Genomic DNA, 16,092 nt, shown 5'->3' on the forward strand with positions numbered 1-16,092 from the left:
TGACTGGCTATTCATTGGGTGGCCGGACAATCAGGTATGTGCTGAGCCCAAATCCTCCCATCATCCCTGTCCGGCTTTGTTTATGTTACAGATTACATAATCTGCTTTGAGAATGAGGGGAAATGAATCTATATGAATAAACATATCTTAGCAAGGTGATTACTGAGGTGCAAATTGCAAAATTTGACTGAGAACAATCAAAGAAAAGGTAAAAAAAGATACTCAAGATCACAGATTACTACTTCTGAAGCAACAGAGTCAGCCATCACAACAATTCTTACATCAGCATCATAGCAGTTGAGTTCAACAGTCCTTTTGCAGAAGGTATGTAGAATACTATGTCTTAATATACCTTCACCACTTTCTTTGTCAGTTGAATAAAGATGAGGTGCACCTTTCACTCAGATATAACATGTTATAAAATACTTCAAACAGAAAATGACTTGTACTCTTGTTCTTTCTCAGAATTTGATTTCTCTCAATGGTGGTATCCTGATTTAAGTCCACTTTATATAACACTCTCTGCAATGTTAGCTGAAGGAATTCAGGTTGTCATTTTGTTTGTATTACGCTTTAACACAAGTTACCAAGAGTTACCATAAGTGGGTAGCCACATTGGTCTGAAGCAGCAGAACAAAGCAACAAAGTTTTATTCAAGATACAAGCTTTCATGTGCATGCATACTTCTTCAGATACAATGAAACAAAATTTCTTCAACCATAATATACAGGTAAAGAGAGGGTGGGAGTTTAATTGCCAAGAAGAGCTAATTGCATTCATAAGAAACTGGGTGATTATAGCTAAACTGGATTAAGGCAGTTAAGACCAGTGAATAAATTTGCATACAGATCAGTTAATTAGCAAACAGTAAATGAGCATACACATACAAGTAAATGGCAGTAACTACTAACTAGCTCTTCCTGAAGAAGTGTGCATGCACACAAAAGTTTCTAACTTAAATAAAAGTTTGTTTGTCTTAAAGATGCCATGGAACTCAAACTTGTTCAAGACAAGAGTCATCATGTCATGGCAAACCTTCCCCAAATAGGTGTAGCGACTTTATTCTGTGATCAGCCACTCATCACATTTTTAGCCTGTTCTTTTTCTAAGAAGCTCAGGGCAATGTCCATGGATATTCCCTTTTAGGTGAAATGCTTTCCATTCCAGGATTCATGTCAAGGTCTCTCATAATTGGGTTTGAAGGGGTGGAAATTATTCACATCCCAGGCATGAAGCTATTTGTAATGTGACTTGTGGTGAAGCCATCCTATGCCGTAAATAGCTATAGCCAGAATGACAACAGCCAGGTTATACCTTAGTGACAGAGCTTGGAAGGATAGAAGGCAAAAACAGATCTTCCTTTTGGGACAGGAAAAAAAAAAAGAAGGCCCGTAAAGGGAAATAAAAAATAATAAAGCCCCTGGGCTTGAGGAAGAAAGAAGTAGTATCATACCAAGACACTCAATGCAGTCTATAGGTATGCCTCCATCTTCAGGACATATGGCTGAGACCAGGGGGGGGGCACACAAGATTTGAATCACCCTTTGCAATTCACACATCACCAGTTTTCTGGATCACTACAACTTTACAGCTGTGTACGTGCTCAAAAGTGCAAAACTTAATTGACTTAAGGCAAACCATTTAGAAAAAAACCCTGGGATTCTGTAAGATAATTTACCCAGAACTGACAGCCACTGATTTCTTTGCACATTCAGGAGATAAATCCGGAAGGCCTAAGAGTCAGTGACTCACCATCCAGTTCACCCCAGAATGGCTGCAAGTTATCTGTGATGAATGAACAGCTTGGAATATTTGCCCAAATAGGTTTGTTCTAGAACTAGTTTAATAGCCTCGATCACTCTTCTTTGGATTGCATCCTTGTAAGCATTGTAAGCTCACCTACAGTGGTAAATGAGTGGAGGGGATACCAGAAATTTTCTTTAAAAAACTCTCTCATTCTTGTTTATTATGGGTACATTTGATTTATGCATAATTGATACATAAGTAAACTTTAAATGCATATATTTCATGGGAAAATGAGGAAACCGAAAATGGCACAGTCATGGGCTTAATTTGAACAAAGGAGAAGTGAAACTGAATTTGGGATTGATGACTTGAAGGTAAAGATGCAAAGTGTTTCCACATTTCAATTCATAAACTACTGAACGAAGACTTTCATATCTTTGTGTTCTAATAGTATGGATTATGAGCCAAGGATGCTATGAAGAAAATAATTAGCGATTTCATTCTCAGGCCATGACAGGAGAAAAATGGGAAGAAGAGGAAAGATTAATATAAATTGACTGCATTGAATATCTGCCTTGATAAGACATTTAAACTGTGACCATAACACAGCAATCTCCTTAACAAATTGAAAATAAAATAGAGACAAAGCAGATTTACCAGTCATTTCCCTTAAGCACAATACCTTTGCTCCTGGGATCCCTGATTCACCCTGTATTAGAGGGGGGGAAAAAGACAGGAAAATTAACAAAAAAGTGAAAGTTATCCTTTCCATTTCACAGTTAACAGGCAGATTAGCTGAGTTTTCCCTGACAAAGGATTCATCCCACAGCACTAGTTGGTAGCATTACTTGAATTGCTGCTGATGTTTATTTAAAGCAAGGGTAGTCAACCTGTGGTCCTCCAGATGTTCATGGGCTACAATTCCCATAAGCCCCTGCCAGCGTTTGCTGGCAGGGGCTCATGGGAATTGTAGTCCATGAACATCTGGAGGGCCACAAGTTGACTACCCCTGATTTAAAGGATACCACCAGGCCTCACACAACACATGCCAGTGTGTTGATGTAACATTTGCTAATACAAAATTTGATAAGGCTGCAATTGGACCACACAATTTAGAGAACAAATACACCTGCAGAAAATGGGAAAAGTTGGGGATATTCGATCCAGATACAATGCCTGGGCCAGATACAATGAAGAAAACTCAAGCTCCCCAAATCCGTATTTCTCTTGCAATGCCAATGTGCGGATTGTGGAGTGGGTATTTGCTAGTGGCGAGTATGGATTGTAATTCCAAAATTACAAGAACTAAAGTTTCAAAAGGGTACATACATTTCCCCACAAGGAGAAATACAAATGAAGTCCCTGTTTTAAAAGAGAATAAGATAATGCCCTCTAAAAAGCCCACTGCTGTTCTCTTTTTTTCTCTTGTAAAACAGAGATTTCTAATTTTTCATTGTGGAAAAACCCTTTTGAAACTTCAGCCTCTGCAGTTGTTTTATGTTACATGTCACAAGATAGTACTCTGCAGGAAGATCTGGGAAGACATTGCTTGCTTCTAAGCATCTACAAACTAAAATTTTAAAGTATTTTAGAACCTCCCTTCCTGACCTCTCTTTGAATTTCTCTTTGATTAAAATGAAATTGATTGCAAAATGACTCCAAATTCCTTTTGCAAAGTTGGATTCCAGGGAGAAACTGTATCCAGAACAATTAGGAACATTTTTGTTAATCTTAGTATTTGCTAAGGAGAATCAGTATGTTAGAATAATCTACAACTCTCTTCACAGCTGATGGGTCTTCCCTGAACTTAGAACTCCACAGGTCATTTTTCTCCAGCTAGACTCTAACTAAAATTTACACAAATTTAGGGACAATGGCAGGGTAGGGATGGGGTACACTTGCAGAAGGAAGCAAATAAACACAAGTAGGATTAAGCATCCTCTGCCTCTCTAATCCTCCCCTTTAAGTGCTTCCTTTCTCTGTATTCCTTAGTAATCTCTGTGAACAAAGGTCAAAGCCACACAGACTTCTTGTTAGGTCTCAAGAGGAGGTGAAACAATCAACCCCTTCTTCATAACATATAGAAAAATATGTAAGAACATTTAAATATGTTAACGGAAGCTTCAGGTTTTTTTTTTTTTAAGTAAACTAAGGTTGGAGACAGAATGTAGTTTCTGTCTAGGTGTTTAGGCTGAAAATGCCATGATTAATTCACTCAGTTTTTACAGATAATTCAGATGATGTCATTGTCAGTTTGATGTGTTTCTGTGTTGGTCTTCTGTCTTTTTCATACTTAATTTGTGGCAACTTTTAAAACACAGTTGTGCAGGACCGTACTGTCCAAATCTGTAATGTCCTCTTAAATTTTCGTTCTTTTCTTCTCCTTCCAGTTTAATTAACTACTTGTTGTTACCTTATGATCGGCAGTATCAAATGCAAATTATCAACTTTTGTTTTGAGGAGAGTTTAAAATACTGTTTTTCATTTGTAGACACCCAAGGCTGATACTCATGATTAATTTCCTTTTTATTATCCCTGTTTCATAATTGTGCTCTTACTATCATAACTATTAGAAACTTCGAGACTCAAGCCCCAACCTCCCAAGGGAACAAAGGCTGTCAATTAAAAATTGATAGGAGTGCCAGGAGAGAACTGATCACCAATGAGAAAACAGTAATTAATTAGGCGACAACAAAATAATAAAATGCAATTGCAACAGAAAGTATAACCTTTTCTGGATGGGATTTACTTCTCAATATATACTTTTGTATTTTTCTGCAAATTGAGGTAACTCGGAAAGTAGTAAAAATAAAAAATACCTCCCCATCCCCCGCTATACTGGGCCCCAATGTGCAAATGTTTTGATCCACATTTTCAGGACATATTTATAATTTAGATATAAATATTTTATGAAGTTGCCATTGGAGTGAGTGACTCAGCATTCCTTGATACTAGGGGGTGGGACACATCACTCTGAGTATAAGTGTTATCTCCTTGGATGGGATGTATGTCTTAACCTAGAGGCTGCCATCCATCCCCATCATCTCTCTTTGTCCCCTTTCTCCACATGGTTCTTCATTGAATTCATCTGAATCTATAGGCTCATACTTCCATACGTATGATGCCAGGTAGTATTCTTCAGATCACGCTTCTCTTTCTCCTTTTGAGCAGAAATTTAATTTGAATTGAGTCTACTTGATTAAATGTAAGCCTTTTTGCAGTATACTTCTTGGGAGATTTATTTATTGTTCTCAATATCAAGATTATATTACAGTACAAACTTTACTATATTAACACATATGCCAATAGTACCTTCCACAGGTGTGTTCTAGTATAACCCAGATGAATGATGCTGGGGCTATGAAGATAGGAACAGCTTTGATTCCCACTAGTGAGGCTCACAAGCAAGTTTAGTTTAGCCTCTATCCTGTTATATTCCCCCACATTGGAAAACAATAAAGCAATGAATTTTGAGGTAGGAATGTGCCCAGAAAAAAATTGCAGTACTTTTTGGATTCAGGTCAAATCAATTTGACTAAATCCGAATAACCTGAATTACTGGTTCAGATTCAGAGATTTGGGTTTTGCCGAATCAATTCAGTACCATTATAATCTATGGCATCATTAAAGTTAATGGGAAATTTGGCCTTTTCATCTATTCCGTGGTCTGAAGGTGGGGGCTTGAGGTAGAGGCAACAAATGTGCAACATAGCTGTGGGAGCCTCTCCTCAAATTAACCCCAAGTTTAAAAAAAATTAGGCCAGGGGGTCCAATTCTATGGGCAGCTATCCAACCTCAATGGGAACCAATTTCCCATTGGCTATAATGGAGTGGCCAAATCACCAAATCACAGCTGAATTGCCTCATTGCAATTCAGATAAGGCTTATTCAGACCATTTAAAATACAGGGGTGGGCTATGTAGCTCAGATATGGTAGAAAAGTCCCTAAATAAGCATTGATTTGGGTATTTTTCAGCTTATCTGAACTGAATTGTCCATTCCTATTTGGTGCATTGCTGTAATCAGGACAACACTTATCCTCCATAACACTAAGTGGCCCCAACCACACCAACAGAGCTTTTACAAGGGTGTTGTATGCAAATAATCTTACATAGCGATATATACATTTTGCCTTCAAATATATATCTCATAGTAACATTGTTAGTTCTTTATAAGAATGCAGCTTCCTAGTTGTTTTTTTAAAGGTATTCCAGTTATTAAATAATTGTTCGGGTTGATCTATCTACAATATTGTCTCCGTAACACCAGAAAAATTTCTGTAGCATGGCACTGTAATGTAGCAACACTGGGCATACTCATTCAAAATACTGATTTGTTGGCACAGGAATGTCTCCTTTGGTTCCCAATTTTTGAAAGAAACTTATGGACATGTTAATGTGATTAGAATCAACTATTTCCCAAATTCATCTCAGCCCCGGCTCTCATTACATTAGATTAGATCCAGTGCCCCACCCTGAACAAGGAGGGATTATTAGAGATTATGGTCACCATTGCATAGTTGGTTAGTATGTGATTGTTATTTTAATGGGGATTTTATTGGGGTTTTATTGTTTTATTGTTTTAGAATTGTATGTGTAAACCACCGCAAGCAGTATAGAAATCTAATAATAATAAGTAAGTAAGTAAGTAAGTAAGTAAGTAAGTAAGTAAATAAATAAATAAATAAATAAATAATAGCCAAATGCACTTGGCTGAAATTCCCACCCTTTCAGTAGAAACCTATAATGTGCTGTAGCATAAAGGGCTTTTCTACAGAGTCACTGGAATTTCTAAGTGGATATGTAGATAAAATTCCCAAAGGGGATAAGTTTGAAAATCACTTACCCTGCCTTTCCTTTCATAAAAGCCTCTTATATCCTCTAAGCTTCGTTAGAAACTTTGCACTATTGCACTAGGGTACCCATTTACTTGCTAATTTTGTCTGCTAATTTATTTTATGAGAAACTAAACCTAGCTGCTTCACAATCACAAATTAAGCCCCGTTTCCACTGCTAAGTTTACTGGGGAGTTTACAGTTTCATGGATACACATTGCACAAATTCAGCATTATATCTGAGAAACATGAAATACCAGGACACTGAGAGATAAACTGAAATAAAATCACATACAACAAAAACACTGTCTAGGATGGATTATTTAGAATAAACAGGAAATATATGTGAGCACTTGGGTTTATCTGAATACAGGAAAAAAAACTAGAAAAAACTGAGGAAGAACTATCTCCATTATATTATTCATTCTATATTCTCCTGGTTTCTCATCTTCTAGGGCATTGTCTATACATAGAAATGAGAGAAGGTGCTAACAAAAATTAAGATAAACAATAGTGGTTGTTATGGCTAAAGAAAGAGAAAGAATACAATTTTCTTAAATTTCTGCCCTCAAACTGACACCATTTCACTTTCCATTGAAACTGGGACCTACAGGCCTATTCAGGCAGAGTCAGATTGGTGAGTTCCACCTTGGTGACACAGAGCTTTATAAGTTTTCCAGAAGAATAGTCTTTAAAAAAATCCTTTGAGTAGCTTTACCACTTCATATCATCTAAAGCAATCTTTTGTGAGATTTGGAGCCTTCTCGGTCCTGGCCCCCACCTGGTGGAACGAGCTCCCTGAGGAGATCAGAGCCCTGCCCGAACTTCCACTGTTCCGCAGAGCCTGCAAGAGGGAGCTCTTCCACCAGGCATTTGCTTGAGGCCGACCGACTCAGAACACCTGCTAGTCCCCCCAGACACCTGCCCATGACTCTCCCAAAGTTACTGTTAATTGTTATTATATTATAATTGTGGTTTTGTAATCTTTTGATGTTTTATTGAAAGTTGTTTTGATGTTATGGTCTGCATAATGTTTCATGTAAGTTATGTTCTGTGTAAATCACCCAGAGCTGCAAAGAAATGGGCAGCATAGAAATCTAAATAAATAAATGAATGAATGAATGTTATGTTTGTTAGGGAGCTGCTATGGAAAATGTCACCATCTCCCTCAGCAAGCCATCCTTGCCAGGCTTGTAACAGTAGATACTACATGTATCAGGCCATAATATTGTGAGTCTTTCCCCACACCTCTGAGTAAGTACTGGGGTATCATGAACTCAGAATGGAGCTCAATCCACACAGTAGGTGATTCCAAATGATTCAAGGAAGTATGCACAAGCCATTGTGAGCCGTATTCCCATGACAGTTGCTGTCCTTAGTCATCTTTGACCATCCTCTATAGATCAGCTCAGTGATGCTGGTGTGGTATAACATGACAGAATGAGCCAGCATACACAAGGCCCATTATGCACGGCCACCAAAACGGCGATTTCGGGTCACATGGAAAACGCAGAGGGAGAAGAAGTGAAGCAAACTGCTTATGCACGGGACAGGATGCAACAGCGGCAAAACCCAGAATAACCGATTATGCACGCTGCGACCCCGGCACCGCTTCTGGGTGCGCCCCGGTCACCCGGAAGCTGCGCTTTCTTCCGCGTTTTGCTAACACAGCTTTTTCGGCGGCATGCACTGAATATGCAGCCGGTTGTAGCCGGCGCCGTGCGTTATCGGTGATTTTAGTCGCCGCCATTCCACCCCGAATGCGTGCTATCCCCCCCATGCATAATGGGCCCAAGTGAAGCATCTGCCAAGTGAAAGAAAGTTGAAGAGAGTCTCTAGGAAAAAGAACTGATAAAAATACACTAGGCGAAGACACAGTATTCAAGCAAGACTTGTGATCAATAGCTTTATGGTGAAGGTGGCCTTTTGGGTAATTAGGCTAAATATCTGCACATTCTACATGTTAGTATCCGTTAAGCTTCTTGGTGAGGACATCTGATTGTAACAGTAAGTGCAAGAAGAGAAGTGAGAACAGGTTGAAAGATTATTAGAATTGAAATAATGCATATCTGGTGAACTCGGTGCATTACATGAGTAACATAGAGATCACCTGAAGAAAAAAGAACCAGATCATAATCAAGGAGGGCTTGCAGACAAGTTCAAATAAGGAGAGGTGTGAAGCAGATGGGATTGAGGAAGAGGGAGAAGGATCATACCTCTCAACTTTCTGAAACAGAAATCAGGGACAAAGCTAAAAAACACAAGGACAGAAGATGGATATCAGGGATTCTATGTAACAACAGGTGAAAGAAAGAGTCAGAAATGCACCAGATGTAAGTAATGTTTAGTAACTGGGCTAGAAACATAAGGCAGATGGTATGGCAGATAAACATGTATCAATGAAGAGATGGCATGTCAGTTCCTTATGAATTAATTTAATTCTCCAGTTATTTCAAAAAAAATTATTCAGTTCTAAAATATGCATACTGTGCCAGAGATGCAGAACAATTTAAGCAAGCACAATTATGAATTTAAACTAAAGATGTGCTTCAAGGTAAATTCTTAGGAATACAGAACAATTATATTGAAAGACATGTTTAAGTTTAAATTCATGAGTGTGCTTAACCTGGATTTGTAGCAGTCTCTCCATTTCCTACTGCTCATGGTTACTGATAGCACACTGAAGTTTTATCACATCGTGATTTCAATAAACATCTTGTTGGTACATTTTTTCTGTTCCTTGAGAGTCCTACTATAGGCATATAATTCAGGAATAGGCATGCCATACATTCAGAAAAACATTTCCTGAATTTTCCTCCTTTGCTAAATTCCACTTTATGCTAGTATATTTTAAAAGAAGGAAATAGGTGTAAAGAATATGAAAGGGAACATTAGAGACATCACATTTATATAATCTCTGAAACTCAGGAAGCTAGTTGAGAGGTATGGGTAAGTGTGGCTGGATAAATCAAACACCATTCCTTGCAGAATACCTGAAGTCCTTGTTTTCCTGGTAGCCCTGGCATGCCCCTCTCCCCCTGGAAGAGGAAAACAAAATACAGAAGATGAAGGAGAGGGAGGAGGAAAAACATAATTCCCCCAAGAGATCACTAAAATGATGGAAAACTTTGAATTCTGTAAGATTTCAAGATGTTCTGATGCTGTAGAGTAGACGTCAACATTTCCTGTGCTTATTTTTGAGAGGAAAAATTCTCATACAACCAGATTTTATCCTTGATTCTACTATGAAACATCTGGTATATTAAAAGCCACCATGTTAGTAAAAATATTAATTTAAAATATTTGCATGCTGCCTCTTAGGGTCTGCTCAGGGTGGCACGAAAACAAGAAAACAGAGCAAAAATAGTTTCAGCACAAAGTATTTTGGGTACTATGTGGCTCTTGCTGTGCTAGTTCATAGATCATGGAGTTGTGGTGTCGAGATAGCAAAGGTGGGGATCATCTGGTGCCCTGTCATGCAACCACCTTCTCACTAAATAGATTCCTTGGGCTTATCTACAATATGTAGCACAGATTGATTTTGCAAAATCTGATTGAACATTCCTCACTAATTGTAAAGTTTAAAGGTTTTATGGGATTATAGTAAAACAGGTTATTAAAATGTTGCTGTGAAAGAGACAACAGCCAGTCTTTTTTCTCTTTGCAGGCACTAAAGAGCTCATTTAATCACAAGCTTCCTATAACACATCTTTACAAGTTGTTGTTGTTAGGTGCGAAGTCGTGTCTGACCCATCGCGACCCCATGGACAATGATCCTTCAGGCCTTCCTGTCCTCTACCATTCCCCGGAGTCCATTTAAGTTTGCACCGACTGCTTCAGTGACTCCATCCAGCCACCTCATTCTCTGTCGTCCCCTTCTTCTTTTGCCCTCAATCGCTCCCAGCATTAGGCTCTTCTCCAGGGAGTCCTTCCTTCTCATCAGGTGTCCAAAGTATTTGAGTTTCATCTTCAGGATCTGGCCTTCTAAGGAGCAGTCAGGGCTCATCTCCTCTAGGACTGACCGGTTTGTTCGCCTTGCAGTCCAAGGGATTCACAAGAGTCTTCTCCAGCACCAGAGTTCAAAAGCCTCAATTCTTTGATGCTCGGCCTTCCTTATGGTCCAACTTTCGCAGCCATACATTGCAACTGGGAATACCATAGCCTTGACTAAACGCACTTTTGTTGGCAGGGTGATGTCTCTGCTTTTTAGGATGCTGTCTAGATTTGCCATAGAAGAAGAAGAAGAAGAAGAAGAAGAAGAAGAGTTGGTTCTTATATGCCGCTTTTCCCTACCTGAAGGAGGCTCAAAGCGGCTTACAGTCGCCTTCCCATTCCTCTCCCCACAACAGACACCCTGTGGGGTGGGTGAGGCTGAGAGAGCCCTGATATCACTGCTCGGTCAGAACAGTTTTATCAGTGCCGTGGTGAGCCCAAGGTCACCCAGCTGGTTGCATGTGGGGGAGTGCAGAATCGAACCCGGAATGCCAGATTAGAAGTCCGCACTCCTAACCACTACACCAAACTGGCTCTCCTCCCCAGGAGCAAGCGTCTTTTTATTTCTTTGCTGCAGTCCACATCTGCAGTGATCTTGGAGCCCAGGAAAATAAAATCTGTCACTACCGCCATTTCTTCCCCATCTATTTGCCAGGAATTGAGAGGGCCAGATGCAATGATCTTTGTTTTATTGATATAAGAACCAACTCTTCTTCTTCTTCTTCTTCTTCTTCTTCTTCTTCTTCTTCTTCTTCTTCTTCTTCTTCTTCTTCTTCTTCTTCTTCTTCTTCTTCTTCTTCTTCTTCTTCTTCTTCTTCTTGATGTTGAGTTTCAAGCCAACTTTTGCACTCTCCTCCTTCACCCGCATCAACAGGCTCTTTAGTTCCTCTTCACTTTCTGCCATTAGAGTGGTATCATCTGTATATCTGAGGTTGTTGATATTTCTCCCTGCAATCTTGATCCCAATTTGTGACTCCTCTAATCCCGCCTTTCTCGTGATGTGCTCCGCATACAAGTTAAATAGGCAAGGTGACAGTATATAGCCTTGCCAAACTCCTTTCTCAATTTTGAACCAATCAGTGATTCCATGTTCAGTTCTCACTGTTGCTTCTTGACCTGCATATAAGTTTCTCAAGAGACAAATAAGATGCTCTGGTATTCCCATCTCTTTAAGAACTTGCCACAATTTGTTGTGCTCCACACAATCAAAGGCTTTAGCATAGTCAGTGAAGCAGAAGTAGATGTTCTTATGGAACTCCCTAGCTTTCTCCATGATCCAGCGTATGTTGGCAATTTGATCTTTAGTTCCTCTGCCTCTTCGAAATCCTGCCTGTACTTCTGGATTACTTCTTTATAAGTAATCCTATGCAAATGGTGCAGACTCATAGATCTCCATTGAGTTTAACTGCAGTAACTTGTGTAATGGACTGCAAGGCCATGGATATCTTCTACATCACATTTCTTTCGCAAGTTTGTGCTACTGTGAAGAAAGTAACTCCAGGTGTATGGTGAGCTACTCCACACAAACAAGTTGTAAAGTGATACAAAGTACCATATGGAACCATTCAGTTGCCTTGTTCTGGTGACCAGAGCATGTATATTGGCTCTTAATCATTTTCATTTTAAAGTTGGAAGTACATATTACAGGCCATGCCTTGATGCTGCAGAAAACAGCATCTTTCTATTGATTTCTCCCATATAATGTTTAGGATCATTTACCTATTCAATGATATGACATTAGCATATGGTGTGTTTCCCTGTCTCTATATCCCAGTACTGACTAGAGCTCATAAGAGTGGGAAAACACACGACTCTTTGTGATTGCTTCAAAGGAGGGGAAGAGAACTTCATTTGGGGATGACACCACATTGTGTCCATAATATGCATAATATCCTCCAATATCCACTTCTTTCACCCTGAAATCAATGTTCTTCTCAAATTAGATACTTTTTTGTAACCTCACTTTCTCTAATGGCTCTTCATAGATTCAGTGTATTTATCTATTTCATTTATATCCCAATTTTCTTCCCAATGAGGAATGAAAGTAGTTTACAGTATTCTTCTGTCCTCCATGGTATTTTCACAACAGCTTTGTAAAATAGATTAGGCTGACAGTGTATGACTGATCTTTGCACTGCAGTATCTGCACCCAGGGCACAGAATGTCTTTAATGTTTTTAATAAGAAGCAAACCTAAGAAGAGGACGGAAACATTGGTGAGTATTAGGCTGTATGGCAAGCTCATAGTAATTAGTGGTTGGAGCTTCAGAGAATTCATATCTCACTTTGTAAAATTATTTTCAGGTTGGATTAACACTGAACTACTTCTAAGCATACTTCGCTAAAACAACAACAACCTTGAGTGTGCAGAACCTCAAGAAACCAACAGCCTGACATCGACCATTTACACACTGGAGGTTTCATGCCAGGCTGCACGCTGGAGTTTTAGTCGTGGCAAGTTGCCCCACATCTTCCTGCACCCACATGGGTAAGCGTTTGGCCTGGTGCACCTCATCCACCCCTGATTTGTGCTCCTGCACGGGAGCTGGGGCAGTGAAGTTCCCAGTGCATAAACGGTCATTGACAGGTATGTTTGTCATTTTCTTTTGTCTTTTCTTTTATTCTAAACGAAACATTTGTGCCTAAATAACAACATTGAGAGGTCCCACATAGTCCAGTCATAGATATCACTTCATTCATTTGACATTTCCTTCAATGGATAATTCTGCAAGTAACCTTTACACTAGATCCAGGGCATCGAGTCCACCTGACTCATGCAAGTCACAGGACAGTATCAGTCTCACTACTGACTAGTAGGGACAAGTGCAGTTAGTACAACAGTTGGTATGTAGCCAGCAGGGATAGTACTGCCTTAGATGATAACCACTGACATGAGACATTCTTCCCCCTCTTCACACTATTTGCTATGTGTGTGGATCTTCTCTGTCATTCCTGTACTGTTAGCTAAATAATTCAACCCTGTCTGTTTTTTTAAGTACAATTAAATACTCATTGTTATGTCTATAGTTCTGCTGAGGACCAAACTTAAGGTCAGAGGCAGAATTGTAAGCCTGCACTGTAACTGGCCAATGCACAGCTAGATCCTGCATGACAGAGCCAGTCAGTTTGAAGTGAAACTGACCAATAAAGAGCACTGGCGGGAAGATCTATTGTGTGGTTTTTGTATATAAGTTGGGGTTGGTTGTGGGTTTCTTTGGTTCCGTTTTTGCCTCTTTGTACCATCCTGCTGGGATCACAATAAGGAGCTGAAGTGTCCTGGTCGCTGAACTCACGGATCCAACACTCATGCAGTGAATTTGCAAAGTTATGCAGCATGGAAGATGAAGAAACCATGAAATTTTAATGCAAACTAGTACAAAGCTAATAGGATCTGCTGATTTTTTTTAACCTACCAACATTTGCTTCCAAATGTCCATAGTTTACAGATAAAGTAACAAAACAAACAAAACAATCACACGATGCTAAGACAACTTAGCAGCTAAGGAAACAAAAAAGTGCTGAAATGTATAGAAACAAAGCAACTGTGTTTGCCCAAAAGTGTCACAATTTACCAAAAATTAGAATAATTTTTGACATGTAAGAAATGAAAACGTGAAACCAGGTTCAGCTGAGCCTTTTCTTGAAATATGAAATATTATGCAAATCAGCCATTTTGTAGCACTCCAGCAGAGGGCAGGCTCCAGCTTCAGATCAAAATGAAGAGGTGAAAGAAAATAATGCCTTTCAGATATGCCCACCAGGAAAATTTCCTGCTGGTATCCTCTTTAGATCACTTGTTTTACAGAGTATTTATTTTTCTTATCCGTGAACTTTAATGCTTCCTTCTGATCATTAGGTGACAGGAAATCCTGGAGTAAGAAGTGATATGTCTCTAGAGATTAATGAACGGGCTGTATTCACACACAAACTATGAAATGTGTGACGAATAATCTCCAAGTCCACTTCTGAAAATGTATATGTGATGTTTTGTTTAGTTGTATGCTCAATTCTGAACAAAAAACAGCAGGTGACTTCTAAGTGGATGTGAAGAACAACATTGCTGCTAAGTATAAATATTCCTTGCATAGTTACATATTGTACCTATGACCTAAATAACCATTATGTTTTGGTGAAGACAGATGTAACACATTTACATGGTGACTTGTAAGTGCCCTCATTGCATTACCAGACTGTGAGAGTGATGCTATTCATTTAATAGTGATACTGTAATGCCTTGGACTGCAAGGCGAACAAATCGGTCAGTCCTGACTGCTCTTTAGAAGGCCAGATGAAGATGAAACTCAAATACTTTGGCCACCTGATGAGAAGGAAGGACTCCCTAGAGAAGAGCTTAATGCTGGGAGTGATTAAGGGCAGAACAAGATGGGGATGATTCAGATTATTTGCTGATCTGGGTACTTTTCAGACCTATACGAGCTGAATCACCCATCCCTGCACTTTAAATGGGCTGAGTTATTGGTAGCTGAATTGCAATTGGTGATTCAGCCACGATTCGATTAGTTTAAAGGAAGGGTCATGGAGGAGACCATGCCAAGCAGCTGTTAATTATCACCTGCTTGGCGGGCCCTTTAAATGCCTTTCCGCTGCCAGAGAAGGCGGAGTGGGAGACATTTAAAGGGCCCACCAAGCATCTGATCATGACACATCAGCTGTCCGGCACACCTTTTAAATGCCTCCTCCACTTTTTCAGTTATTGTCTGAAAAGGTGGAGGCCTTGCAGCCATTTCTGGTAAGGAAAAAAGTATGAGAAGAAAAGTTGAAGCCCCTCCTCCTCCTCCACAGCATATCAAGCAGTGGAGTGATTTTTAGGGTGAGTCCCTGATGCATGTGTGACTGTGAGGCAGGTCAGAGACCCCTGGCATATATCACATGTATCATTTAGGTGTGGCTTTAGTTGCCCTTATGTCTTATGACTTACATTATCAAAAGCTGTCCATCATAAAGCAACTGTGAATGACCTCAAATTAGGATGTGGTGAGAAATACATGTGATTCTGGCCTGTAAAAATGTGGACTGAAACAGCCAAAATATGCAAGGAACCAGAACACTCCTAAAGATGGAAGAATAATTTCAATATCATTCACTTCACAGTTCCTTGCTAAAAATCATGAAGTGCTGTCAAGTCTTATGGCAAACACTCATGAGGCTTTTAAGGCAATAGTTGAGTACATTACTAGGTAACTGCAGTATTAGTTTCAAGACCACTTAACACTCTTCCACCTAACAAAAGACCAAAAACACAAAGGATGTGGATTGTGCCTGGAAGCAAATGAAATTTTGCTCAAAGATTCAAAGGGAAAAAAAATCATATTGAGCCCTTACATTCAAATCAAAGGGAAATTGTACCAGTTCTTGGGGACAAATGAAAAGAAAAAGGGATTATCAGAATATTTTGAAGCTACACATGTGAAGCTACACATCCCTTCTATGCCTTTTCCTTGCCTGCTTCATAGTTATACTGTGAATTTGTTATGTTAAAAGTTTGTACAAGTAGTTCTC

The 16,092-nt window shown here is 39.4% G+C and overlaps 1 protein-coding gene across 1 annotated transcript in view; it reads right to left on the bottom strand.

The window, feature by feature from the left end:
* Positions 1-16,092, bottom strand: part of COL13A1 (collagen type XIII alpha 1 chain) — a 152,777-nt gene that overhangs the window by 70,536 nt on the left and 66,149 nt on the right. The window contains exons 19-20 of the mRNA XM_077350539.1: positions 9,574-9,618; positions 2,429-2,455 (exon numbers count right to left, since the gene is read on the bottom strand). Of these exons, the coding sequence (XP_077206654.1) occupies positions 2,429-2,455; positions 9,574-9,618 (72 nt within the window). The remainder of the gene's footprint in view (positions 1-2,428; positions 2,456-9,573; positions 9,619-16,092) is intronic.

This window comes from Paroedura picta, chromosome 8 (genome assembly GCF_049243985.1).
Source record: "Paroedura picta isolate Pp20150507F chromosome 8, Ppicta_v3.0, whole genome shotgun sequence".
In the NCBI taxonomy this organism is placed as follows: Eukaryota; Metazoa; Chordata; class Lepidosauria; order Squamata; family Gekkonidae; genus Paroedura; species Paroedura picta.